The 26852-nt window shown below is 39.4% G+C and overlaps 1 protein-coding gene across 6 annotated transcripts in view; it reads right to left on the bottom strand.

The window, feature by feature from the left end:
- Positions 1–26852, bottom strand: part of TEC (tec protein tyrosine kinase) — a 137246-nt gene that overhangs the window by 74885 nt on the left and 35509 nt on the right. For all 6 annotated transcript variants that reach the window (XM_058547011.1, XM_058547015.1, XM_058547014.1 and 3 more), the window contains one exon: positions 20382–20567. In XM_058547011.1, coding sequence (XP_058402994.1) covers positions 20382–20519 — 138 coding nt within the window. In that variant the 5' untranslated portion in view covers positions 20520–20567. The remainder of the gene's footprint in view (positions 1–20381; positions 20568–26852) is intronic.

Genomic DNA, 26852 nt, shown 5'->3' on the forward strand with positions numbered 1-26852 from the left:
GTTGCTCTTGTTATACCTTATTCTATCTTGTGTTGTGGCTGTGTGTTTACAGTGATGAGGTTAAATTTATTTTTGGTGAATTTCTTCCTTTGATCTTTGAGTTTAGTATTTAAGTGGTTGCTAACCTATTCCGGTAAAGATCTACTATTTCTCTGATTTTGTCTACCTACTTTTCTCCTTACTCCAAGCTTTGTGTTCCCTTTCTCTTCTTGTTTTCAGGCCTGAGGGCCTTCTTGAGTATTTCTTGTAGTGGCGGTCTCGTGGCCATGAACTCCCTTAGCTTTTGTTTATCTGGGAGAGTTACTATTTCTCCATCATATTTGAAGGATATTTTTGCTGGATAGAGTATTCTTGGCTGAAAGTTTTTGTCTTTTAGTATTTTGAATATATCATTCCAGTCTCTTCTAGCCTGAAAAGTTTCTGTTGAGAAATCCGCTGAGAGCCTGATGGGAGTTCCTTTGTACGTTATTTTTTGTTTTTGTCTAGCTGCCCTTAATATTGTTTCTTTGTCGTTGACCCTGGCTAGCCTTACCACTAGGTGTCGTGGTGAAGGCCTTTGTCTGTTAATATATATAGGCGTCCTGTTGGCTTCGCTTACTGGTATTTCCTGCTCCTTCCCCAGATTTGGGAAATTTTCAGCTATTATTTCCTTGAATAGGCTCTCTGTTCCTCTTTCCCTCTCCTCTCCCTCAGGAATACCTATAATTCTTATGTTACATTTTCTAATAGAGTCCGATATTTCTCGGAGTCTTTCTCCATTTCTTTTTAGTCTTAGTTCTCTCTCTTCTTCCATCTGGAGTATATCTGTATTCCTATCCTCTAAAGTACTAATTCTTTCCTCCATATTGTCAGCTCTGTTCTTTAAAGATTCCAGATTCTCCTTTATCTCCTCCATTGTGTTCTTCATCTCCATCAGCACTGATAGGTTTTTCTTTATGATTTCAATCTCTTTTGTGAAGAAACTCCTAATCTCATTTAATTGTTTGTCTGTGTTGTCTCGTATTTCGTTGAGTGTTTTTATGATAGCTATTTTGAAATCTCTGTCATTTAGTTTATGGATTTCTGTATCTTCGGGGTTGATTTCTGGGTGCTTGTCATTTTGTTTCTGGTCTGGTGATTTCATATATTTTTGCATTGTGCTTCCTGTGTTGGTTTTGATTTTCCTCATCCTGGAAGTCTCTGGTTGCAATTTCCACCTGCCGCCACTGTCTGGTGGTAAAGGGCTGTGTAGTCTAAGCCCCCTGCGCTCTGCCCCAGTTTTTCTGCTGCGATCCGCAGTTTTGTTTTGTTTTGTTTTGTTTTTTTTCCCCACTGCGATCCACGGGTCCAGTCCAGTTTGATCAGGTCTGCCTCGGACCGCTAGATCTGGTCGAGCTGCAGACTCCGGGTTGCGGGGAGGGGGGAGCTCTCTCTTTTGCCCTCTGGGTCCCTGGCGTGGGAGGCTTCTCGTTTGCCCCTCTTTATCCGCTCTCTGGGTTGCTCAGATGTTGATGGTAGCCCTGTGGCTCCTCTGAGCCCTCTGTGCGGGAGTTTCCCACTGGCTGAGAGAGCCCGAAGAGCTACAGTTTCCCGCCGAGGGCCGCCCCTCCCCCCTCTCTGGGAGCCGCGCGGACCGGGATCGCTGATCTGATGGGGAGGGAGCGGAGTTCTCCTTACCTCTCCCCACTTCCTCCGGGGGCCCAGCACGTTCCGCTCTCAGATGTGCAGCAGTGTGGATCCCTCCGCTCTAGCTTTTCACTGTCTGGGATTCCGTTGTTGGTCTGTGGCTGTTACTTTTGTTGTAACTTGTGGGGGAAGAATTCACGGGAAAGCTCACTCCGCCATGATGCTGACGTCACTCTCCCCAAGGTATTTTTTGATTTCTCTTTTGATTTCCTTCTTGACTCACTGGTTGTTCAGTAGCATGTTATTTAATTTCCACATATTTGTGATTTTTCCAGTTTTCTTCATGTAATCGACTTCAAGTTTCATACCATTATAGTAGGAAAAGATGCTTGATGTGATTTCAATCCTCTTAAATTTATGAAGGGTTGTTTTGTGGCCTAACATATGATCTATCCCAGAAAAGAGCTTCTCCCAGAAAATAGATTATACACTCATCTGGAGCCTCAATTTTTGTGACTGCCACCCAGGGACACCTCCAGATTGCCTGGCTCCGGTAACTAACAGGGCTTACACTTGCAGTCTCATAGGACTGTATTTATTTGTATACTTTTGAAAGCTGCTGCCTGTGGGTCTGGCTTCCAATCAGACTGTCAGAACAGGTCTTGGCACATCCTCAACCACTGGGAACTATTAAAAGAATAATAGGACAAGCAAAAAGGTCTGAGAGACAACCAAGAGCTGGGGCAAGGCTGAATGACAAGTTTCACCTCCTATACAAGGCTACTCCTTCAAGACTGGGAAAGGTGGTTATTTCACCTCCTGCATAGAAACCAACACAGAGAATCAAGCAAGATGAAGAAACATAGGACTATGTTCCAAATGAATGAACAAGATAAAACCTAAAAAAAAAAAAACCTTAATGAAACGGAGATAAGTAATTTACTTGATAAAGAGTTCAAAGTAATGGTCATAAAGATGCTCACCAAACTGGAGAGAAGAATGGATGAACACCGTGAGAACTTCAACAAAGAGATGGAAAATATAAGACAGTACCAAACAGAAGTCACAGAGCTGAAGAATACAATAACTGAACAAAAAAATACACTAGAAACGTTCAACAGCAGAATAGATGAAGCAGAAGAAAGGATCAGTGAATTTGAAGACAAGGCAGTGGAAATCACATAATCAAAGCAACAAAAAAAAAAAGAATGGAAAAAAGTAAAAATAGCTTAAAGTAATTATGGGACAATATCAGATGAACTAACATTCACATTATAGGGATCCCAGAAGGAGAAGAGAGAAAGGGGCAGAAATCTTATTTGAAGAAATAATGACTGAAAACTTCCCTAACCTGAGGAAGGAAACAGACATCCAGATCCACGAAGCCCAAAGAGTAGCAAATAAGATGAACCAAAAAGACCCTCACTAAGACAGATTACAATTAAAATGTCAAAAGTTGAAGACAAGTAAAGAATCTTAAAAGCAGCAAGAGGAAAACAACTTGTTCCATATAAAGGAACCCCCACAAGACTATCAGCAGATTTTTTTCAGCAGAAACTTTGCAGGCCAGAAGGAAGTAGCATAATATATTCAAAGTGCTGAAAGAAAAAACTTTCAACCAAGAATACTCTACCCAGCAAGATTATCATTCAGAATTGAAGGAGAGATAAAGAGTTTTCCAGAAAGGCAAAAGCTAAAGAAGTTCATCACCACTAAACTGACCTTACAAGACATGTTAAAGGGACTTCTTTAACTGAAAAGAAAGGGCACTAATTAGCAACAAGAAAACATATGAAAGAATAAATTTCACTGGAAAAGTAAATATATAGTAAAGATAGTGGATTAATCACTTATAAAGCTAGTGTGAAGGTTAAAAGACAAAAGTAGTAAAAATAACTATAATTATTAGTTAAGGGATACACAAGATAAAAAGATGCAAAATGTGACATCAAAAACATAAAGTAGGGGCCGGCCCGGTGGCGCAAGCGGTTGGGTGCACGCGCTCCGCTGCGGCGGCCCGGGGTTCGCTGGTTCGGATCCCGGCGCGCACCGACGCACTGCTTTGGGAAGCCATGCTGTGGCGGCGACCCATATAAAGTGGAGGAGGATGGGCACGGATGTTAGCCCAGGGCCGTCTTCCTCGGCAAAAAAAGAGGAGGATTGGCGGATGTTAGCACAGGGCTGATCTCCTCACAAAAAAAAAAAAAAAAAAAAAAAAAAACATAAAGTATGTGGCTGGCCCGGTGGTACAGTGGTTAAGTTCACATGCTCCACTTTGGCAGCCTGGGGTTAGCAGGTTTGGATCCCGGGCATGGACCTACACGCCACTCATCAAGCTATGCTGTGGTGGCATCCCACATACAAAACAGAGGAAGATCGGCATGGATGTTAGCTCAGGGCCAAGCTTCCTCACCAAGAAAAAAAAAAAAACATAAAGCAAGAAGGGCATTAAAAAATTGAGCTTTAGAATGCTATCAAACTTAAGTTATCAACTTAAATTAGACTGTTATAGATATAAGTTGTTATATGTAAGCCTCATGATAATCCCAAAGCAAAAACCTATAGTAAATACACAAAAGATAGAGAAAGTAATATAAGCATACCACTAAAGAAAGTCAGCAAACCACAAAAGAGGAAAGCAAGAGAAGAAAGGAACTACAAGAACAGCCAGAAAACAATTAACAAAATAGGAATAAGTACATACCTATCAACAATTATTTTAAATGTAAATGAACTAAATTCTCCAATCAAAAGACACAGAGTGGCTGAATGGATTAAAAAACAAGACATCTATAGGCTGTCTATAAAAGACTCACTTTAGATGTAACAACACACACAGACTAAAAGTGAAGGGACAGAAAAAGATATTCCATGCAAATAGAAACCAAAAGAAAGCTGGGGTAGCTACATTTATATGAGACAGAATAGACTTTAAAACAAAGACTGTAATAAGAGACAAGGAAGGGTGTTACATAATGACAAAGGAGTCGATCTAAAAAGATATATAACATTTGTAAATATTATGCACCCAATAGCAGCACCTAAATATACAAAGTACATATTAACAGACCTAAAGGAAGAAACAGACAGCAATACAATAGTAGCAGGGGACTAATACCCCATTTACATCAATGGATATATCATCCAGACAGAAAATCAATAAGGAAACATCAGACTTAAACAACATGTTAGACAAGATGGACTTAACAGATATATACAGAACATTCCATCCACAAGCAACAGAATACACATTCTTCTCAAATGCACATGGAACATTCCTGAGGTTTCTGTTTGGAGTGATGAAAAAGTTCTGGAACTAGATAGTGGTGATTGTTGCACAACATTATGAATGTGCTTAATGCCACTGAACTGTACACTTTAAAATGGTTACAATGGTAAATTTTATGTTATATGTATTTTACCACAATAAGGAAAAAAAGATATTATTAAGAGAGTTAAAAGACAAGCCACAAAGTATAAACAAGTATTTGCAAAGCATATATGAATAATGGGTTTGATTCAGAATATATATTTTATATCTTTTAAAAATAAATAAGAAAAGGCAGAAAACCTAATAGAAAAAAGAGGAAAAATATGTAAATGAGCACTTCAACAGAGAGTAAATGCTAATGGACAATGAAAATATGTTGACTTGCTCATCCTCTTTAGTATTCAGAGAAATGCAGGTTGAAAAAACAGTGAATCACTACTACACACACACCAGAACTTGGCCACTCAAAGGCAGGCGTGAGGCTCAGGGCTGAGAACAGGGAAGGTCCAAGTCTGAGTAGAGGGTGGGGAGGGGTAAGTCTCCTCTTCTATTCTGCATAGCCAACAACCACTGCCAATGTATGTGAATGTTTAACAACTCCTTTAAGATCTGAGAATCATATTTGGCCATGAAAGGAATTCTAGTGATCACATAATCCAATTTCCTCATTTTAGGGTGGAAACTGAGACACTGACTGGATAAATGACCTCCCCAAGGTCATACTGGCTAACAGAGACAGAACTAAACCTTAAACATTCTAACTGCTATGGAAGTTAATAAACAGATACTTCATTGAGTTGGAGTCAGGAGGCCAAAAAGGGGAGCTCTCACATCCTACATCTACAGCAGAGCCCAACAGGAAGAAGACAGACTTCCTCTTCTTGATGGGCAAGAAGCTCAGCCAGTGAAAGACTGCCACAACTCAGCGAATGAAAAGCCATTACACCTCGAACTCCTTGTTTACAAGAGCCCTCTCAATTTCCTTTTCCTCTCTATAAAAGAGTTTCTCCTCCCCCTGTTGCCCAGGACTTGCAGACCCCAAATTGCAATTCTTTGCTGATTCCAAATAAACCCATTCTTGCTGGAGAAATAACTGGCTGTCTGTTTAAGGTCAACACTGCCAATTCATGTTCTACGGTGCCCTAGCGTCTTGATGTGTGTGAATATAAGGGCCAAACTTTGTCACTCCCTGCTCATAACCCTCCCAAATCTTCCTAGCACATTAAAAAAGAAAAAATCTAAAATCTTTTCCTTGCCCCACACAGCCATCTATGCACGATCTTGCCCAGGACCCACCACACCCCACCCATTTCACTTCAGCCCCTTGGCTTCTCTGCTGTTCCTTGAGCGAAGAAGCACCTCCCACCTCCCACGGAGCCTTGCATTCCTGGCTTCCCCTTCTGGAATGCCCTCCCCCAGGCTTCCACATGGCCTGCCTTGCTCTTGCTAAGATCTCCGTTACCTGACCACCTATAAAAACAAAACACAAGCACATAAGGCCCCACCCCTCCCATCCTGCTTTTCTTTCCTCACGGCAGGTAGACAGTTATTGGTGTATCTGTACGCTGTCTGTCTTTCTCCTCTAGAAGGTAAGTTCCATGACAGCAGAACAACTGCTTTATACACTCTTGTGTCCCCAGAGCCTAGAACAGTATCTGCAAAGGAGGCACTTAAGGTATTTTTGCTAAATTAATTGATTCAAGTAAAAAAGGATTTGGGGGGGTGGTCAGGAAATTAGGGTAGAGATGTCTGTGGGGGCCTTCCAAGTCACATAGCCTGGATTTGAATCTTATTACTCCACCAATTGGTAGCAGTTATGAATTATAAATCTAGGCTTCTCTACTTCTAAATTTTGTATTTCAGTCGATTCAGAAAGTTTACTGTTATTGGTTATGTATGTTCCTCCACCATACCCCATCAATACCTCAGCACACACAATTTATATCTTTCTCAGGAAAGAAATAATTAATCCCACCCTTTTAAGTATTCCTGTTTAGGCTTTTAAATGCCTTTATTTCTCTTAATATTCTTTTAAAAAATGTTTTCTTTTCATAATTTGAATTAAATTTAATAGAAAATAACCCTTTCATAGCAAAATTGGTGATAGAAAACTGTTACCACACAAAATTGGAGTTATCTTGCCCGATGCAGACAATAAGCCAATTAATTACAGCATCAGCCTTTGAGAAAAGAGATCAGCTTTATTCTGCAAGATCAACCTGCAGGGAGACAGGGGGCATGTACCCTCAGATCTGTCTCCCTGATTCAGGATTTGGGGCAAAACTTAAGAGGTAAAAGAACAGGCTGGCATGTGGAAACACTGGTGGGAGAGGTTTTGATTGGTGGGCTTCAAACATTTATGGTAAGGTTTTAAATATTTATAACAGGGTTCTAAACATCTATGATGAGGTTCTAAACTTCTATGATGGCGTTCTAAACATTTTTGATGAGGTGGGGAAGGAATCTTAATACCAGATCTTCCTAAACAAAGGACCCCTCACTTCTCATAAGAGTCCGACATTCAAGTTCCAGTCATGTCCTGGTCCTTGGGTTCCGTGGGGAGGAGGATCTTTGGTTCCGAGATCATTTCGGGTCAAGATTTCTTCTTCTGTGCATGCTCTGGCTATTTGACTTTGTACATTTTCTGAAAGGCAATTCTTAATCACTCTGTTGATAAGAGATGGGGTCAGTTAAACTAGACCTGGAGGGCCTGCAATCACAAAACTATGGCTCTTTGTAATATTTAGAAGTAGCATAGTATAGTGGTTGGTTACAATATAGATTTATAAAAGTCAAGATCTTGACTATATATCAACAATATCTAATTACAATAAACATATCATGAAAAATAACCTATTCACAAAATAACTGCAACCACAAAATACTCAGGAATACATTTAACAAGAAAAGTATGGGACTTTAAAAAACAACTCTGAAACTATTAACAATTTTATTTATTTATTTTTTTCCCCCCAAAGCCCCAGTAGATAGCTGTATGTCATAGCTGCACTTCCTTCTAGTTGCTGTATGTGGGACGCGGCCTCGGCATGGCCGGAGAAGCGGTGCGTCGGCGCGCGTCCGGGATCCGAACCCGGGCCGCCAGCAGCAGAGCGCGCACACTTAACTGCTAAGCCACGGGGCCGGCCCAACTCTGAAACTATTAAAGGGACATAAATTTAACAGATTAAAGTAGACAGATACCACTTTGTTCCTGAAAGGAAGACTTTTAAGAACATAAACCAATTATAAATGTGCTTGTTTTTTAGCTGTTTTACAGTGGAGATGCTTGGGGAGTTGCACTGGCAGAATTTGTAGGCACTGTCAGATCTTGGAACAAATAAAGTCTTACATGCTTGCTCTGCAGACGCAGAGGGAGGTTTTGAGTGACCTGAAGCTTACACAATTTGGGGAGAAGCTTCTCTTTTTTTTAAGTGCAAAATTATGAATACAAAATCGCTAGGGCCCTTCCAGGGGCCTTAGAAAGGGCTACGGAATTGAAAGGCTCTACTGCTTATTCTTTAAATTCACAGTAGATCCGCCTCGGGTGTTACGAAAATGTGAAACTGAAGCAACATCACATTTAAAACAACCGGCACCCCGTTAGATGCCCCGCGGACAAACATCCAGAGGAAAACATCCAGAGCAGACAGTCCCCAAAACCCCAGCGAGACTTCCACGAACACAGGCTCAGAGATGCTGAGAATGCGAAATGCCCTACCCCGAGGCACGCATTTCCACCAGTTACCAGAACTCCACAACGGAACCAGACTACAAGCAACAGAGAGCAATTTAAAGAGTGAATCACCTGCAATTAGTGACTTACTAGGAGAAGGAAACAGTTATACTTATTGCAAAAATGTCTCTATCTGGGAAAAGCCAGACGCAAGAGCAGAAACTCTGAAACACATTACACAAAAAAGACAAAAGTGGGTGACAATGCAACCTACCTATAATAATAACAGCTGCTAATATTTACAATGGCATTGTATGCCAGGAACTGTCCTAACTACTTCATATATAGTGATCCATTTGCTCCTCAGAAAACCTATGAGGGAAATACTATTTTTTGCCCCAGTTTAAAGATGAGGAAAATGAGGCACAGAGAGATTAAGTAACTTGTCCAAGGTCACACAGCTAATAAGTAACAAATTTAGGATATGAAACCAGTTAATCTGGCTCCAGAGTCCATAGTCCACTCTCTAACTCACAGAAATTCTGTGACCTCAGAGATGGACCTTAGACTTCAACTGAAGTTTGCTATAATGAAGAAGGAACAGAAAACTGCTGATAAACTGGTTCTAGAACCTCAAGAAACATATTATCTCGGTCAGTGGATGTTGGTCTTGTCCCCTACAGATATTTTAGTCATAACATGCATCCTTTGAAAGTGATTGTGACATCTGAAAATAAAGGAATGACCCTGTTTAAAAAAAACTCTGAATTTCATATTTGAAATTTAGCATCAAGCTTCTTACTTTTTTCCAAGAAAACTCAAATCTCTACCATTTACTTTGATACTTTACTATAATCGATCCTAGTCAGGACTGAGTTAACCTAAAAGTCAGCTTACTTTAAGATTTCAACAAGTGTTTAACTTACTAATATACTGCAGTAGATTTATTAGGGTCCTTTTCAACTGCGACACTGTTCTCTACTGTTGGGATAGACTATGAACGTGAATAAATTCACCTTTGCTGCTCGTGAGTTTTCTCTGTGAAGAATCATTTAAGGTATTTATGAAATCACCTACGTAAGCAAACCCACCTTAAAGTTCTTAAGAGTTACGACCTAAGTATAACCCTTTTCAGCTTCTTTCATATAAGCATTCACAGAAATATTTTCTTTCTGTGGGACTCTTTTTCCACACAACTCTAATTTACTGAAATGCATAGGGTTCCCACCACCTTACAGGGGTGCAGTGAGGAAAAAACAAACACAAATCAACAACTGTTAAAAGAACACCCTTGTTCAGGTCTGATATATAAAGCCAAAAAAGGGAAGGAGGAAGGAAACATATGTATAAAGGTGGTCAATGAAGTTACTGTTTAAGGAAGTCCCCCTTTGTAGGAAGTAGCACAATGTGGTTTAACAGATAGCACACCAGCCAGAAAGATAAGACATCTTGGTTCACCTAGTTAAATGGAATGTCCCTTCAGAGAAGGTGCCAAGCTTGGCTGTCCCCCAGTTTCTTCACTTGTAAACTGATGGTGGAAAAATGTGTTCGCTATCTACAGATGCGCTTTATGGAGATGCTAAGCAGAACAGAGCATTGCAAGTATGTATATAAAACCTCTGTACTTTTGTGAAATCCATGCTATGCAAAATTTCAGAACAGAGGGAAATCTTGAAATCCTGTAGGTGCAACTGCCTCATGCTACACCTGGACACCCAAGGGCCAGTGAAGGTAAGAGTCCCAGGTAATCCAGCAATGCATGGGCGAGTGCAAACAACAGCAGCACCCAAGGGTAAGAACGCCAGGTCTCAAGAGGCCTCCTTCACAACAGGGGGGATGCAGCATAAGAAAGTCTGCCGTTATGAACCCTTAGAACTATAGCTTAATTAGACTGTAAGCTTAGCGAAGCCAGAATCATTCATCTTTTAATTCCTCCATCCTAACATACTGTATATACTCACTAAATCTTTGTTGTACAAATGATAAATAAACTAAAACAAATGAACTGAGTCCCATATAACAAATAAAATTGTATGGACTCTCTTTTGCCAGGAAATATATAGAGAGATTTATATATATAATATATATTAATATATAAAGTATACATAATATTCCTCTAAAAGGAGCAAACTTCACATGTTACAATCTCATGAGAAGGGAATGACAGCTATCCATGATACTTTTTGCAGTGGCAAATAAAATTAAAAAACAGCTATACTTGTGAGATTACTTAGAATAAAGACAGAACTTTTTCTCAAAGTTTTCTCATACAACTAGCAAAATAGGGGAGGAAATGCCTTTCTCACAATCTATTAAAAATCACTAGAGATTTCATTTAAGTGTCTTATTTACTCATTTAATTTTCTTTAACAACAATATTGCACATATTTTGTGCAATTTTTCATTTCAGGGGTTTACCAATGTGGAACCATGCAAGTATTATAGCCAGTTCTCTAAGATTAAAAATAACAAAGGTAAACAAAGTGCTTCAGTAAGAAGACTGTAACAATGTCTTTATCTGAAGTAGTAATCAAACTTTAATATTTATCTCAGAAGTACAGTATATTCACAAAGCCCAAAGGCTAATAACGTCAGGAGTTCTCCTAAAACAGTTATAGAATTAATCGCTGAATAACACAGGTGTTTCTAAGCGCCCTTCCACAGATAATCCTCTACATGAACCTGACCAGCAGCCACAACCAGTGGCTCAGAGTTAACACGTCCTAAATAGCTTTAGAACAACTCAAAATGTAGCTTCACTATCTCAAATTGCCATGTGATTTTCTCTGACAGTTCATACTCTGGCTGCTTATAATAATGTCCACACTTTAGTATGGGGGAGAGGTTAATACTAAGAAATACTAATAAAAACATAGCTTTTTTTCCTAAATTTAAATAATGCATCCCCTTGAAAAATAAAATGGAACAAAACTGCCTGGGAAATAACTATTACAATGTTTCTAAAGATCTTTTTGCTTACTTGAAATACTAACTAATCATCACCATTGTAATTATTACCAACAAAAACTTCTTTGAGAGCCTAACAGGTGCAAGATATTGTGTAATATGTTTAAATTATGAGGCAACAACCTCTGCCCTCAAAGAGATTATTATTTAGTTGGTAAGGAAAAAAGCAATAATAATAATAACACATATAAATTTAACAGTAATTAAGAAAGGCAAGGTATTTACAACTAGGTGGGGGTGGACAAGGTCTCCTGCTTAAGAGTACTTGACATGGGACTTGGATAAATAGAGGGAGAACTGTTAGGCACAGCAAGAGCAAAGCTTCAAAGGCAAAAAACTGACAAGTATTTTTAAGCAAAAGGGTCTGAACAGTCACTAGATGGTGTCCATTCTGTGAATCACCATATTATTTAAGCTGTATAAGTGCCCTCACCTACTTAGGCAACCCAAACATATCCTTTCCAGAACTAAGGCAGTGCAATCAGAGGCTGATCCAGGAACATTCAGATCTGAGTGGTCCAGGCGTAACAACCAGCTTATTGGGTGACCTTGAGCAAATCATCTCCTTATCCTCAGTTTCCACAAGTGAAAAATTCGGGAGACTTCTTCAAAGTTCCTTCAAGCTCTAAAATTGTATGATTTTTCTTTATTACTAACAAATCAATTACCCCCTTGTATGGGTAATTGTCAGTTACATAAATCTATATAGGTCTAGAACAGAACAGTTCCACAAACACCAGGCCCCCTTTCACCCCAGAGCCTTTGCACATGATGTTCCCTCTGTATAGAATGGGATCTCTGCTCAACATTGCTCATACTCCAACCCTCGGCCAAGTGAAAGCCTTCCCCAACTCCCCCCACAAGCTCCACCCTCCCCGCCCCCCCCGAAAAAATCTATATAGTCTATACTTTTGCTCCCAAAGCTTCCTCCACTCATATAATGTGGTCTCTTTTTTAACTGTCCCTCAGGATAAGTGCAATCATACCTATCCTCATCAACAAACGTGTAATAGAAACTACTAATTACAGAAGTAGCTTCAAAGATTTCTACGAATCCCCAGCCCAGTAGTTCATGAGGTAACAGAGAAATAAAACTCAGGTTACAAAAATCATGATGTCAAATATAGTTCTTTCTTAAAACATTGCAACAAGTTACACACATTGCTGATTAAGACAAGTTTCTTTCAAGATAGGCAGGTGGGAAAAGAGGGGTGGGGAGAAACACTATGTTTATTTCAACTATAATGCCATTTCTCAAACATTCTGGGAACTGTTCTTTTCATAACTGCCTTCAGTGCCTACGGCACAGTCTTTTGAATATATTCAGCGGAAAAATAGCTAAATAAAACTTTGATGGAAATTTGACTTTTTGATATCACTGAGAATTTCTGAGAGCTGTCTTATGAATAAAATAAACTAGGTAATACCTAACAAAAACACTGACTTTTCTTACAGCCTTTGTCTCTCTCATCATAATACAAAAAATCTATGACTAAATCACAACTATCATAGCCAGATCCAAGAGTGTTTTTCAAGATCTAGAATTTTTTTATTATTTCTACTTTTAAGTAGCACAAGGACCTTTGATTAAACCTTTGACTAAATTCCCTCTTCATTTACTAGTAATTACTGATCCTGTACTATTCTCCATAAAACGCTTTACATGCCTAACAACTATTTAACACAGAAGAATAAGAAGTTAAAACTAAAGGTGGGGAAAGACAGATGAAAACAGAAATAGTGAATTTTTTACTCATCCTAGTAGACCAGGCTAAAATAATTTCTTTGGGAGGAAGAGGGTCTTCAGCTCCTAATGATGACCATGAGAATGACAGTAGAACAGACTACAATGATTTTTAAGTCCAATTTCATGTTTGCAGACTCTCATATACAATCACTGGGTATTAATGATATAGTTGGCATCTTAGAGTATGTAACAAATGACAGCATTTCTTCTATACATTTCTCTTCCTCTCACCACGAACATTTAAAAACTTTATCTCTTGACCAACTAAATGCAATGCATGATCAGAGATTAGATCCTGGACTTGGGCAAGCAGAGGAGGTTGAGAAATAGCTATGAAGACATTCGTGAAATGATGCATGAAATTTGACTGCAGATTCCGAATTCGATAATTGCATCACATTAGTGTTAAATGTCTTGATTTTGATCACTGTACTGTAGGTAGAAAAGAGAATGTCCTTGTTCCTAGACAATACACAACAACCTAGTTAGTGGTAAAAAGGGCAATGTCTACAACTTACTCTCAAATGATTCAGAAAATAACACGCATATAAGGAGAAAGAGACAGAGACAAGAGACCACGAGAATGATAGAGCAAATGGGGCAAAACCATGGGCAATTTGTGAATCTGAGTAAAGGTTATTTGAGAGTTCCTTGTACTATTCTTGCAACTCTTCTGTAAGCTTGAAACTAAAGCAAAATAAGAAGTTACCAAAAATTTTTAGCAGTGTGTATGGAGGAAAAGGTATTCTCCTCCTGTTCTGTCTTAAATAGGTTAGAGAAAACAAAGTAAGTATTACTAAAAACAAATAGATAATTTGGCAGGGATAAGTCAGACTCTAGGACTTTAGACTTGCATCTTGGCCCTTTTAAGTGATTAATGATGAGAAAGATCAGATCTAGGAGAGCAGAATAAGAAGATAGATATGAATCACAAGTAGGAGGAGAGACATAAGAAAAGAAATTGAAACACAAGACAGGAAACTGATACTACCTTATTTCAGAAACAAGGAAACTCAACTGTCAATGAGAAAATTAGTTTTCATGGGATAATATTGAGAATTTTCAGAGCCAAAAAATCCCCTAGTACACTAACCACCATACTGTCTATGGAGTATCTGGAGCTGTACCACATTTTACAAGCTGGTGAACTGTCTAGTAATCTCTAAAGTGTGATGCAAATGCTTCCAACTGCCCTGTAGTAAAAGGGCAATTTTTTTTCCCACTCCACACACACTCCCCAAAATCCTAGGAAATGCTGACAGATACAAATCTTCAGGTAGGATTAGAAGGGCCCTGTAAACCCAGGCTTCCCACTGGGGTTCCATCTAGTCTAGAGATACAACCAAGAGAGAAACATCAGATCATCTCAGAATCTTAACAGGCTCTTCTCCCCATATCACCAAAAGTCTCTAGGTTCCCAGGGCTAGTCACTAAAACAACCCTCTATGACCCAGAAGAATCTATAGTAATATAAGCACTTGGCCAGGCTATTTAGGAGACTCACATCATCATACTTGTAACTGGTTGCCTCAACCATCTTGTCAGGTAACCTGGGTAAAATATTAAAATTTCAAGCATCTCGTTACAAAGAATGTTCGATTTCAATATAACTGGAAAAAATGATAAGGGAGGCATTATGAGAAGAGCACTGAACTTAGAGTCAGACTATCAAGGTTCAAATTCTGACGTCTACTTACTAGTAGTGTGACGACCTTTTTGCTTGTCATGGTTCATGACGTACATTTAGGATAAACCTGCCCTGCCTACTTCTAAGGGTTGATGTCTCCCCATCTCTCCTTCAATCCATCCAGCCATCCAATGTGTACTGAGTACCCCTCTACACTGGGTCCTCGGGAATACAAAGATGGATAAGCTATGAACCCTGCCCTCAAAGAGCTTAAAGTCCAATGGGGGACACAGATATGTAAATAGAATCAGTCAACTAAGATGCCATGATAAAAATATGTACAGGGCACAGAGGGTTGAGCTGGGATGGGGATCCTACCTTTGGTGGGAAGGATACAGGAAAGGCCAGAGAAGGTGGGAATTGAGCTGAGTCAGAAAAGATGAGTGTTTACCAGGTGCTCAATTAATTTTTGATGGATAAAAGACATAGTCATTGCATAGACAGACCCTGGCAGGAAGGTAGAGAAGTATATCACCCCAAATAGACTGAGAAACGTTAGCAAAGGCACAGTGTGAAAGAGCAACTGCAGGTGGAAGACACAGGGATGGAGAGACCAGGTGTGGAAGATAAGGAAACTGCATCAAGTACCTTGTATTCCAAGCTGAGGAGTTTTAATTTGATCCCAGAGAAGATATGAAGCTACAGGTTTTTAATATCCTTCTGATGGCTCTACAGATGCAAGATGAAGATTCAAGGTAGAATCAGGTAGAGCAGAAATGCACTTAAGAGAATGGGGCTGGGAGCTGCAATAAGGTTGTAACAAAGGGAAGGAGAATTCGGAGGACTTGGTAACAGATCGGAGGTGTGCTGGGGATGAAATAGTGATGACAAAGGAGGAGTTAAGAGTACAAAGGGACAGACAATGTAAGTGAAAGTAATTTCTAAACTATATATACAGATTGAAGAACACTGTTTTATAAAGTCCAATTAGACAGGGGCAGAGCCAGGACAAAAACCCTGTCTAGTGTTAGTTTTCTTCTACCACAAAGAAAATTCAAAAAAATCATAACTGAAAGTAATAAATAAAAATATCCTCAAAAGTTTTAAAATAAAACTTTATCTGTATTATAGAGAAATTTAATGGATTTTTTTTCTAATTTTCCCTGGAGTATCAAGGTTATCTCAAAGATAGGCTTTGAAAAAATAGCCCTGCCATTCATTAGGTGTATGACCTTGTACAAGTTTTTAACCTTTCTAAGCCTCATGCCACTGATTTTTGAAATGGGGGTAGTAATAAGACTTAATATAGCATTGTTTTGTGGAATAAAGGAAATAATGCATGTAAGTATTTAGCACAGTGCCTAGCATGTGTTTGGTGCGTAATAATTTGTATCATTATTGCTACTAGTGTGCAGAAGAGTTAACATAGCAGGCATCTGAGACTACTCTCCTGGGAAACGCCTGCCTATAAGGTTGGCCCTTGGCTGGCATCTGGGAACTTGGACTTTGGGAAAGTCCCACCATTCCTAGCACTGATAAGAATAGCTCATTGTTCCTAAACTGTTTGTGCAGACAATATGGCTTATGCTGAACACCTGCGTTCCTTCTGGAGTCTGGAATTGGGGCACAGAGGGTGCCTATGTGACCAGCCTCCAACAAAAACCTTGAGCACTGAGTCCCTAATGAGCTTCCCTGGTAGACAACATTTCACAGCTGTCACAATTCAACGCTGGAGGAATTATGCACACCCCTTGCGACTCCGCTGAGAAAGGACTCTTGCAAGCTTGTGCCTGGTCTCCTCCAGACTGGCCCCATGCACCTTGTCCCTTTGCTAATTTTGCTTTGTCTCCGTTCATGTAATAAATCATAGCTGTGAGTACCCCTATATGCTGAGTCCCCTGAGTCCTAGTGAATCACCGAACCTGGGGGTGGCCTTGGGGATCCCTGACACAACTAGTCTCCCTGCTCCTCGACTTTATAAACTATTTGCCAGTTTCCATACTGCAGCAGTATAACAAACAACAAACTAGCCATATTAGTAGTACCAAAATCCAATTATAAAAAGTTCTGATTTCCGAGCTAGGGAGAGTTGCAGATTTACATACTACTTGAATTTTTTTTTATTCAACATATAGAAATCTCTCCACTCCTTGTTTTCTCATCATTATTTAATAGGCCTTTTTCCTGATTAAACTCCAGCCCTGCTCTTCCCTGGATTTCATCTCCATACCAGACGGAGCCTCCACTGGAATGTCAGGTGGTCTAACCCACGTGGCATTTAGTTCCCTGACCAGAAAGCAAGATCACTTATGAAACCCCCAGTGTCCTTTGTTCTGTGTTATTATGACTAAGTGAAAACAATATAAATTGCCAGGAAGATCCTTTACCAGTTCACTAGAATATGCAGAAACATGAACCAACTGAAAGCAGTAAGAGCAAGGAGGACAAACCAAAGAATGGCCCACAGTGGAAACTGAAACACAAGTTTCCCAATATCAGACTCGGAAGAAAGGCTTGACTGAATTTCTCATTGTTTAGAAGAGAATTTCTCAGCATGCTTCGAAAACCATAATAAACTGTACTAAATAGGAATAATTTCAATAAAAGCTTGTTGCCATCATGTTGAAGTAGCTGGGATCCAGAGAACCAGGAGAGGATGGATGTCCGTCTCACACGGTGATTAACTGAGAGTTTTAACAAAGCATCAGTGGCACTTAATTGCCATGAAGAAACTAGGAATCATAGCTACTAGATCAATCAATAGCCTTTACCACAGTTTTTCTTTTAAAAAACAGAACTATGAACAACTAAAATAAATATCTCTACGGCTATTTATTTTAACCCCTGAATGGCCCCCATGGTTTTTATAATCTACCTCTAGAGTCTTACATTTTTTAAAAAATATTATTTTTAAAATACCTGTTGATTCTCATGGGTTGCCCATGTCACAGCCCTTTTTAGATCTCAGTCTCTAGGACTAGGGAGATGAAAACCAGAACATTCATCCATGGAAAACAGAGAACTAAGCATATGAACCCAAACAGGGAAGAAACGCAGTGAGGTGCTACTGGGTTTACCCAGAAGCCAGGCAGAGAGTTGTCACAAAAGAATTCAGCCCCGTATTGTCAGAACTTTGGTTTTTTTCAAGAATTCAGATTCTTACCTTAAAATTCCTAACTTTTTAATATTGACAACTGTTTATTTTTAACTGTGAAAGACAAACAAATCTGCAACCATATTTCAAGCTGAAGGTCATAAGTATGCTGAAGACTGTCAGTCCCTGAGGAAAGAAACCAGGAGGGATCAAAATGCCCAGCGCATCAGAGGAGTCGGGGTTAAGGCAGGAATTAAGCTGATAGGACTAGGCTCCCTGGGCCGGTCATCAGTAGCCAGGAAGGTGATGGATTCTGATGCTAAGTTTCAGAGGCTGGGATTTTACATGTTATGACAACCTCCTCATTCTGTCCTTTCTGGTTCTCACAGTGACGGAGGCTGCTCTCAGGCAACACAGTGGGCCAAGTTCTGAAATAAGAGAGGTTCTACTGTTCTCTTCATTCTGTTTAAACTAAAGCAATTAGGGCTCTTTTAACGTTGTGTGCTTAGTATCTTCAAAGTACCTTAACAATTGCAACATATTTCAATAGTATCAGTCCAAATTTCAAAGCAGATAATGCAGGTGTCTGAGGCTTTTTTGGTTAGTAAAAGACCATATTTTACCACTTTCAGTGTTATATTTCTATTCTTTGCTTAGACTTATTATATTAAATTCACATTATAACAAATCATTACCATACAGCAAAAATTTATTAATGTTTCCCTTTAAAATCTATTTTAGGGGCTGGCCCAGGGGCGTAGTGGTTGAGTTCGCGCATTCTGCTTCAGCGGCGCAGGGTTCAGTGGTTCAGATCCCAAGCACAGACCTATGCACCGCTCATCAAGTCACACTGTGGCAGTGTCCCTCATACAAAATAGAGGAAGACAAGCACAGATGTTAGCTCAAGGCCAATATTCCTCAGCAAAAAGAGGAAGATTGGCAATGTATGTTAGCTCAGGGCCAATCTTCCTCATCCAAAAAAAGAAATCTACTTTAGATTTTAAAATAATTTGTATTTCTGGTCTTATTTGAAACCCTTCTGGAATTCTGAATTTTTCAGATTTAATGAAATACAGCACATACACCATATATTACATAACACCTCCAGCAGGGACTGCAATAGCCCCACTTAATTAAACACACTAATATTTTTGCATATACACACACAAAAGATTCACATTGAGTAGGATAAATAAAGACTAAAAATAGCCCCATCTCCAGACAGGTTTTGCAACTAAAAGAGCTTTTGAAGTTTTGGTCTTCAGCATTTTGGGGATTTAGGAAGGTAGATAAAGAACTATAGTCCCAAATGACATGAACTGGCAGAATTCCACAGGTCACAATGACAAGCTACAGCAGAAATTAACAGAGTTGAGGACCACCAGTGAGAAGCAACACCATTCTGTCTGAATTGGAGGAACCAAAACACAGAGAAATCAGTGAGAGTAAAAAAAACAAAGGCAAAATAAAAACAAGAAAATCAATTTCTGAGGAAGTTGCTCTAGGAAAAATGTAGACTTAAATAAAATAAAACCAAACATCAAGATTACCAACAATCCACTGTAACCAATTAGACAATAATAGCACGTGGTCAACAAGAACAATCTAGTCTCCAGCCATTGCCTGGAACCCAAGAATATTTCTAGCAGGAAGGAGCACGGCTGGACCTGCAGTACTAGGCAATGCATTCCCAACATGTCAGGAGAAAAAAGGTGGGCCGGGGTGACAACACATGCATGCACTTCATCTAGTGGTAAAACCAGAGGATAAAGGGATTCGAAAACCAGGAGGAGATGGCTGACAACACGTCTTTCCTATGCCACATGCCCACTGACCAGGCTTTTGGTGGGCTGCTTCTTCCTGCTCCCATCAAAGGAACCTTGCAGTAGCAGCTTATTACAAAATAAGTTGAATAGTTCGGCTTTAGGTCAACTTCAGTCATGTGTTAGGTCCACCAAATCACTACCCAGTTTTACATAACTTCCACTTAATAATGAAGACATAGTCATATAAAGCAATGGACAGAGATACAGTTTCTATGTGCTAAAGAAACACTTTGATACATAATATAGTAGTTTATGGGAAAGAGCCACGCACACAACATACTTAATGAACTCCATAAGGATCTAAAACTGATGTAGGAATTTGTTTTCTCTAACAGATTAATTCAGTAGGCTGATACAAAATGTACACCCATATATACTAACCCCATAATTGACAGACTTGTGAATAATTTCTATCCATACCCTAAACTTTATCTTTCAAATCCAAATGATAACAAGTCATTACATTAACTTCATTAACCTAAGGCTTATTCCATAAGAATTGGGGGGGAGGGGAAGAGTATTATAAAATAGTATCAACATAGAAAGCAGCAAAGTAAACTTTGTCTCCTACCTCTGCTCGACCTTCATAGTAGGTTAACATGGACTTGGTTAGTACAAAAAGTCTTTCTTTGTAGTTTAAGGGTGATGTCTTCTTTTTCTGCTGTGACCTTTTAATAAGAATCTCTTCTAGAATAGTGTTAAAATTCATCTCGGTCTTCTGATCACTCCTTCTCCTGCCATTGAAGATCCCAGTATTCTAAAGTGAGAAAATAAACAGTTGAAATAAAATGTGACATTTAATTTTCCAAAGATATTCTCATTCATTCCAAATTACCAAAATAGACTTTACCCTCACCACAGCTGGAGCCGATGAATGCTACTCTTTGCACCTAGACTGAGAATGCCAGGGCACAGAAGCTCAACCTCCTCCCCTTCCCCAGACTCTATCCTGCTCCTCATATCCCCGCATTTCATAAGAAAAGCTAATCAAGGTTTGCCACGATGATGATTCACTCCTTTGTACCTCCCCAGAGAGTTTCTGGCACACTCTTCTGCTATTTGATTTCAGGTAAACAAATATCTTAGATGGAAAAGTACATTTCGTCACCTGCATGGCTGGTTTAGGCTGGTATTTAAATTGCCTCAGAATCTTGGTACACAAAATGGATGAGCATGTAGACACAGCAGACTTGTGAACAAATGAATCACCACAGTGGTGAATATAATTCAGTCTCCAGCTCTGATAAGGATGTGATCTTGATCAAGCATCCTAGTCACCAGAGCTATGAGGATGTTCTCCGATATCTACACAACCATGCTCCACAGTTCTCTTCCTTGTGGCTCCTGTCTCAACCACAAGAGAAAATGAAACACACCCAGTCACAGTTAACCCCACTCAGCTAACTTACCCTACACAGTGAACTCTCAGCTAACCCTTTATCACCCTGCATACTCAGGGCAGAGCTCATCTATATAAGGTGCTCAGCCCTATATTTGGAGCCTCCACAACCAGACTACCCATACTTAAGACTAAGCCTTCTAAAATTCAACAACATTTAACTATCTGAAAACCCAAAGGCACTCAGAAAACGCCTGAAAATTCTTATTTGAGACAAGTTGAATTGACAACAGCCTTTTCTTCTCTTCCATCCACCACACACTTAAAAGAAGTCATTGCACATCAAACCATAGAGGCAATAGGAGTCATGTGAAGAGCACAAGTGGTTATCTGAGAGCATAGGCAGAAACTTGACACTGAGTTTGCCACTGAGGAATTCTACTAACTTCATACCTAACCTGATACCTCGGAAGCACACTTGCAACTCCCTCTTACTGATCTGTCGTCATCCTACCAGGCCCCTTCATTTTCTGTAAGTTTACTTTACAACTGCTTACCCTCTGAACATCAGTTCCTTCATTTATAAAATATGGAGGTAAACACCACAAGGTTATTGTGAGGTTTAATGAGATGTGGGAAAGAACTTACTTATTATGAAAACACTATACAAATGTCTATTATCTTTATTTTTAAAATTCCATTGCTGTTTTCCTAGCTCAGGGCATTACCATCTGGCACATGATAGTAGCTTTCCAACTGGTCTTCCTTTCCCCAGGCTCATTTTATTCAAACTACATAACCCCTCATTCCCATTGGGTCAATCTTCAAAGAGACCACTTCCATTAAGCCATTTCATTCATCAGAAGTCCTCAATAATGCCTCATCAAAGCCTCCCCATGACCTGCAGGACAAAGCCAAAACTCCTTAGTTTGACACTGGAGATGGTCCAAAATCTGGCTGCAACCTAATATCCAATCTGTACTTCCACTGCTCCCCAAACACTCCACATCCCAGTCAAAATAGTCAGCATTCATTCCCTGGCCTAGAGAGTCCCCTCTCTCCACCTATGAAAACTCTACTAGCTTAAAACTCACCTTCTTCATGAAGCCTTTCCTAATTGTTCCAGTTAATTAAAAACCTTCCAATTCCTGTATCCACAATCTCTGTATCACCCATCATATAGTTCATCATTGTCTTTCATGTTCTATAGCAACTGATGCAAATATTCTAACTTCTCACCTAGATTTCAAGCTTCTAAAGAAATAGTTCACAACCTTACGTGCACATTAAAATCACGTAGGGGGATTTTTTTTTTGATGCAATGTCCAGAACCCACACCTAGATACTTTGATTCAATTGGTCTGGGGTGAGGCCCAGGGCATCATGATTTAATGTGCAGATAGAATTGAGAGCCACTATCTTAAAGGAAGAGATTGGGCTCCTACACACAATTCTTTATACCCTGTTTACGGCAGCCTCTCAATAAGCAACCAGATATCAAACCCAATTAATTCATTAGTTATCCAAAGCTGAGAAGTCAGAGAAAAACTCTTGTTCCTTTGCATCTAAGTTCGTCCTCCTTATTCTAAATTAAAATTTTGGTATTCCATCTTTTTTTTTCTGAGAAACTGTGGATGTGTAAATGCCACTTTTTTGGAAATCATCTTTTCATCTTTCCGCAACATATTTTCAATGCAGGGTGAAAATGACAACTTACAAGAATGTCTTGTAAGGGAAAAGCAAGCTATGCCCTGGAGACAGGCCATATGCAAATATGTAGTTCCCAAGCCAGTGGGTAATACCAAGCTACCAAATGAAAGGTAGACTTTTGGAAGACCCAGGAGGATAAGTGGGGCGTGGCTCATCTGCAGTTCTAGAAGCAAAAGGTCTCAACATCAGGGACAGGAAAATATTTCACGTTGAACGCATTGAAAAAAAATAACCTTATTTGATTTACACGAGAGATTAATAGTCTTATACAGAATCACACCATTGAGTGGAAAGGAATCTTAGCCATCAGCCAATCTATCTCACTCATTTTACAGATTAAGAAGCTGATGTTTAGAAAGTTTAGTGACTTGCCCAATGTCTAGAAAAAAACTCTCCTGGTTCCAAGTGAAGGGCTCTCTCCACCATTCCATACAATTAAAATTTTATTGATGTTTTAATAATTCATTGGTCAAAGGAAAATCCTGGCCAAAGAAAACAATTAAAGTTCACAGAGATACAAATGAAGGAAAATTCTCCTCATGTAGACTTCCAGCTAAAGATGGAGGGTTCAATGGACACTTGAGCATTGGCTCCTTCCTGAAATCTTATTAAAATCAGATCTTTATTGTTGTTGCTGTTGTTGTCATTAAGGAATTAACTCTCAAGGAAATAGAAAACAGGACAGGAGATAACACAATTTTAGAAAGTGGAAAGCAAATAAACATGTGTTAGGTCCAGCTGGGAGGAAATCTTGAAACAACCCAATTTATGCTGCAAAACCTCCAAATAGCTCAGGAATCAGCAGACCCTGGTATCTCTAAAAGTGGTGGTGAAGAAGGACTTAACGCAAAAGAATTGTTTGCAGTTCTGTTTAAGAAACAGACTCCTCTTGGGGCCGGCCCCTGGCATTCGTGGTTGAGTTCTGCATACTCCACTTCTGCGACCCAGATTAGCAGGTTCAGACCCCCAGCACCACTCAGACCTACACCACTCGTCAGCCATGCTGTGGCGGCCACCCACATACAAAGCGGAGGAAGACGGGCACAGATGTTAGCTCAGGGTTAATCTTCCTCAGCAAAAAACAAAACAAAACAAAAAGACCAGACTCCCCAAATCCCCTCTCCCATGCTATATAGCTAGGTGACTAACTCTCCCCAACCCTGGCAGAAAAACAGAGGTTTATTATTTAAAGGCTATAAAACAGAGTGTCTCTATACCAGGAGAAACAATGAATAATTGAGGCTCAAGATGGTACTTGCTTGGTACAAGACTGTACAGTGAAACTGTACAAGAGTATATACTCAATGTTGACATGACTCAGCTCTCCTCTCCCACCTGGCTCCAGGACACTGGATAAGGACTACACTAAGAGAAAAGATATAAATATACAGACATAGGAAATTTCCTGAACAGAAATGGCCCAAACAGATTTCCCTACAGTAAAGCCCACAGTCAGCAAATTCCATCCACATGCACAAAGCTTGCAATTGACTTTTTGGAGCCTCTCTCTCATAAATGAGAGAAAGCCAAGGATCACCAGACAACTGAGAAAAGGTTCTAATAGGAATTCAAGGTCAAACAACAAGTGGGAAAAAAGCAACTTGGAGGAAACAAAGACTATGCAGAGAAAACAAAATGCTTTAAAAAAGAAGACTCAAAATCACAGGATTAAGAGAAGATAGTGCAATGCACAAAACAAGGTCAGGATACAGCCAAAATAAAAAGCAGAGAACCAAAAAAGAGAAGCATTGGAAAAAATAAGATAGCAGAAATGAAAAACTCAATAGAAGAGTTAGAATATAAAGTTAGGAAATCTCTCACATAATAAAACAAAGTCAAAAAACAAAAATTGGAGAGGAAATATAACAAAATTAGAGGACCCACCCAGAAAGTTCAGCATCTGAAAAATAGGCATTCTAAAAGGAGAAAACAAAGCAGACAGAGAGAAAACAACCAAAGAAGCAATTTAGGAAAATTTCCCCAAACTGAAGCTTATTTCCCACTTGAAACAGAACCAAATCAAGGCACATCTCGTAAAATTTCAAAACCATGGGGACAAGCAGAAGATTCAGCAAGCTTAAAAGTAAGTTTCTTAGAAAGGATCAAAATTCAGAATGGCAGTCATCAATGGCAATAGTGAAAAGCCAGAAGATAATGGAGAAAAATCCCAAAGGAAATTGATTTCTAATCTAAAATTTTACACTCAGCTAAATGATCAATGAATACAGTGACAGAATAAAGACATTTTTCAAAAATGCAAGGCTTTAAAAATTTTATCTCCTATTCACCCTTGTCAAAAAGGTACTTGAGGATGTACTCTACCAAAACAAAGCAGTAAACTACAAAATACAGAATCCAGGAAACAAGAGTTCCAACACAAAAGAGATGTAAGGAGAATCTCCCAGAGACGGTGAAGGGAAATCCTAAAATGACATTGAGCAGTGGGCTGAGAGAGCAACTGGGCCAAATTAGAAGGTTCTTGGGAAGAATTCTTCCAGGAGATGAAACTAAAGGTATTGGGAGGAGATTTACAATAAATTAGTAAAACTTAGCCAACTTAAAAAAAAAATCAATTAATTCCGGGGAAAACAAAAAATTGTGCAAGAAAGATAATCACAGTATACCACCGAGTTCAGCCAAAAATAAGATCTACGACATCATAATAAGGTAAACAATAAATAACCTTTACTACTAATCTTTACATCTTACTACTAATGTAAATATATTGGGGGTAAGTAAGTGCAGGAAATGTGCTTGTGTGTGGGTGGGAAGCATGTTGTGAAAGAGAGCTATAGCCTCCGCAGGGGTAGTAGGAAGTGAACAGGTCAGACCTAAAATCAAAAAAGCAAGAAGTGGCAACATCAGTGTGTTACTTAGAGATTGACCATCCTACGACGGTTTTAAAAAATAAAAGTGGCTGCCTCTGAGAATCAGAAATTTCTTGGAAGATGGCAGTGTAAAGGTGTATGTTCTCTACTCTCCTCCCCTAAACTCTATTAAAACATGAAAACCATAATCCCATCTTCAATGAAACAAAAAGATGGCCTTCAACCCCAAAATATGAACTATGAAACACATATATCTGCCAAACACTGTGAAAACTAAACCAACACAGAGGAGGAGGCTGAGAGTAGATTTCCCTAAAAGTAAACAACGTTGTCCTGAAAGGTCAAACCAATACCCTTTTGACAAGATCAATGAAATCCAGAGGGATAAGTAGACCACAGGAGAATCAGGAAAGATCCCTATAGAATTACTATTTATAAAGAAAAATAATAAAAATTATCATTATCATTATCAAGCTTTTACTATTTTGCTATATGTTGGCACTGTTCTAAGCATTAAGCACTTTAGATGTAGCAAATCATTTAATTCAACAAACCTGAAGTAGGTACTATTACTGTCTATATTTTACAAGTCACACAGTAAGAATAAGAGTCAGGTTTGAATACAGGCAGTCTAACTGCAGCGCCTACACTATTAACCACTATACTACAGGGCCTATCTAGTGGAAGGGAAGGGAGAACTGAAGGAAAGGCATGATGACAGGCCACTTTCAACCTCCTAGTTTAAGGAGACTGCTAAAAGCAACTGGATTCAATCTCCAGACTTGGAGACAACCTGTGACTTCCAAGGCATCACTAAGAGCCATACCAACCTCTCAATATCAAAAACTGAAGGGAAATGCTCTCTCGGAATGAAGGAAATAATAGGTTTGATGTTCTAAAGTAGAAAACAAAAATGAAATAAAATTTTAGAGTATTCCAGCGTATCCTGCCAGCCATTCTCCACACTACATATCACTGACCATTAAGAAATAAGAATCACAGAGCCAGCTTGGTGGCATAGTGGTTAAGTTTGTGCATCCCGCTTCGGTGGCCCGGGGTTCGCGGGTTCATATCTCGGGTGTGGACCTATGCACTGCTCATCAAGCCATGCTTTGGCAGCATCCCATATATAAAACAGAGGAAGATGGGCACAGATGTTGGCTCA

The sequence above is a fragment of the Diceros bicornis genome, chromosome 8, assembly GCF_020826845.1.
Source record: "Diceros bicornis minor isolate mBicDic1 chromosome 8, mDicBic1.mat.cur, whole genome shotgun sequence".
Taxonomy (NCBI): Eukaryota; Metazoa; Chordata; class Mammalia; order Perissodactyla; family Rhinocerotidae; genus Diceros; species Diceros bicornis.